Source organism: Loa loa, assembly GCF_000183805.2.
Source record: "Loa loa unplaced genomic scaffold supercont3.10, whole genome shotgun sequence".
In the NCBI taxonomy this organism is placed as follows: Eukaryota; Metazoa; Nematoda; class Chromadorea; order Rhabditida; family Onchocercidae; genus Loa; species Loa loa.
The window spans coordinates 353,061-356,128 of record NW_018108190.1 but is presented as its reverse complement, the minus strand read 5'-3'; the positions used below and the strand labels follow the sequence as shown (position 1 = coordinate 356,128).

The window sequence follows — 3,068 nt, the reverse complement described above, 5'->3', positions numbered from 1 at the left end:
GTTCAAACCTTATAGTTCATTTCGTTCAATCATTGGAAAAAAAAATCAAAATTTTTCGCATACCCAAAACGTCCATCATTTTTGTAACATTTATTATTGAACAGATGATAGTGTATGAATTTGCCTGTAAATAATGGGATGGATGACGTAACTGGTATAAATCACTTTGTTTACAACAAATACCGACGATAGACGAAAAGAAAAAATTTAGGTGGTAAAACGGGTCTGTGAAATTCTCTGACAGAACAATTATTAATGAATAATGAACTCTCATTAGTAATTCGTTTTGAATTTAACATTATTAATAGATTCTTGGCAAATAGAAAGAAAGGTTACATACAAATCAAAGTTTCTATTGATACCTTTATCAGAATTTCCATCAAAACTTGCTGCAATTTTATTACGTCAACATCGCTTAGCTTCAAATGTACTTTAACTGATAAGTTCAGTTCCAATGAGTAATTAATTACCGTCCTTGCAATCCGTGTATGATGATTTGTCAGAAAAACTCATAATGGTGTACTTTTTTGATCACAATGAAGTGTTGAGAAGAGTGCGTCAACCTTATGATGACACTTTTTCAGAATATAAAGATAAAGTGCAGATCAATTTCTTCGCCGACAAATTAAAAACTGACTCGATTAAGGAAGATCATAAGGTTACACTAGCGTGAAAGTTTAGAATAATGCAAAAATTTAAATGTGTTACTCTGAGACAGAATTGTATATTTTCAATACAATATTTCACAGAGTTACATTTCAACAGCAAAATTCTAACTTAAAATAAACATGCTGAACATTCAGTCACAAATCAAATCCCATTCCGTTAATTTTTAGGAAAAAAATTGGAGGGAAAAACATCGGAAAAATGTAATCGACGAAAGGAAATAAAATCTTCCATTCCTTCTGTCATTTCTCATTTATTTCTCAGAAAAAGTATAAAGATTTTAAATCGGAAAAAAACTTTCTAACAAAATAAACTTTATTACTAGCAGTGTTTAGCAAACTCATCAAAGATGAATCTTAAGGAAAGATTCCGATGAAAGACAAAACTTTGTGAGTTTAATTATCGAAAATACATTCATTTTGAAATATTTGATTCGTTCCACGTTTCTGAAAATGTCTCATAGTCTGATAAGGTGTAATGGTCCCAAATGATTATTTATCGATTCCAAGTTTGTATGTGACAGGCTGAGTCATACTGAAGTTTTTTTCTCGAACTGGAATGCGAATGCTGTTAATGAAATTATTTTTGACAAGTAGTTGTTTGGAAGAGAGAGGACTTATGATTTGAAAATTTAAAAGTAAAGGAATTTTTGATTTTTACAATCTTAATCGATGTGTTGTCAACAATTTAGATGCTATTCGATCTGTAGTTTTTTTGTTTTTTTGTTCCAACCAATTGTTTTATAGTCTGCAAAATTTTCTCAAAAATTTTAGCTGAACTTTTTGTTCAGCTAAATATTTATCTTTTTGATCTCTCACTTCAAAGGAGCTTAAATTTTGTAAAATTGTTGACAACTACATTTGACAATGATTTTTTGCAACTAAATTAGCAAATTGGTCGCCCTAAATTTTTTTCCATAATATCAGTGCGGTCTGGTAAACATACATATGGTTTGAGCAGCATTCCAAATATATCCAGCAGGATTGATATGAGTAATTTTTTCAAAAATTGATGGGAATAATTGAAAATTTTCTTTTTGATGCGACATTTAAATGAACTTACAAAATGATTTTTCAAAATTTCAAATTTTTATTTTGTTAAAAATTGTCTGCAAATCCGATTTTGAACTATGACAGCAAGTGAAATAAACAATTGTTTATGGCCCAAAAATAAAAATGGCTGAAGACAATGAGAACTTCAAGCAAACCCGGCTTATGTGTTAGATAACCACGGCTGAAACAAGTGAAATGAATTAATGAAAAATTGGACAAATTCATCAATAACTATATCAAACAAAACAGTTGACCAACAGCAATATAAGTCTGCTTGAAGTGGGCGATTTTTTTTTTTGTCTTATTTTTAAAATTATTTATGACTGAATAAATTTGTCCTTTCCTCTATTACTATTATGAACGATAATAAATTGTCATATGGAGTTGTGGTAGCCAATTCACATTTCAATATGTAGAATACTGGTCATTCTCCAATGAACAAAGAATCTTTATTATAAAAGTAAATAATTATAATGGTAATTAACCTTGTTATAAAGCTAAAATGATGCATAAATAGCCAGATATTATACATATTGTTTGATTTGTAGGCTAAACGAGCAACTGACCGCTATTGTCAGTCGAATGAAATGTTCGACCCACCGAGCGAAAATGAGAAATAGCGCCTAATTTAGCTTCTGACTTAGCAAAACACAGTGAAGGTCAACTCAATAAAACAATCGATTTCTTCTAATTTTTGTCATCAAATTCCCCGCCCACTGGAAGATATTACAACAACAGTAGCGGGGGTAGGGAGGCTGATGAGTAAGAAAACTTGAATTTTTACTACATGGGGGAGTGGGGGAAGGCCGAAATAGAGATGAAACGAGAAGAGCATTCCATCGTATAAATAAATACCTGTAAACTACCTTCTGATATCATTCCAATCAGCGGCATTCATATCAGGAGAGCAGCTCCAATTCAATTCAGGTTGTATCATAGATGAAGAGAATGCTTACCTTATCATTTCACTTACTACTTTGTTCCGTTTATCTGGTCAACTCGAGGACAATCACAATTAGAATTCCCGAAAGCATCAGTTCGGATTTCCCGCATGAAACTGCTGGTTCGTCTCACCATGATGTATTTTAAATCTCATGCTTACAGCTTCTATTACTAAATCAAATTTTAGAGTAACAGTATGTTTGAAATTTTCGTTCGGAGTTGGACATATGATGTTAAGTCCTAAAAATTCCTGCATCAGAACTGAAAACTGAAAATTTTATCCCGAATACTTTCTAACTCGCAAAATTGCCATTCATATTTTAAAATTTTTATTTAAATTTATTAAAAAAAAATACTTTCTCCTTGAAAATGAAGTTCACAAGTTTTTACACTTTTCGGTGTCCTGTC

The 3,068-nt window shown here is 31.2% G+C and overlaps 1 protein-coding gene across 1 annotated transcript in view; it reads left to right on the top strand.

The window, feature by feature from the left end:
- Positions 1 to 2,577: 2,577 nt before the first annotated feature.
- The window catches only part of LOAG_09909 (hypothetical protein), a 4,087-nt gene continuing 3,596 nt past the window's right edge, over positions 2,578 to 3,068 (top strand). The window contains exon 1 of the mRNA XM_020448046.1: positions 2,578 to 2,781. Within this exon, the coding sequence (XP_020301776.1) occupies positions 2,658 to 2,781 (124 nt within the window). The 5' untranslated portion in view covers positions 2,578 to 2,657. The remainder of the gene's footprint in view (positions 2,782 to 3,068) is intronic.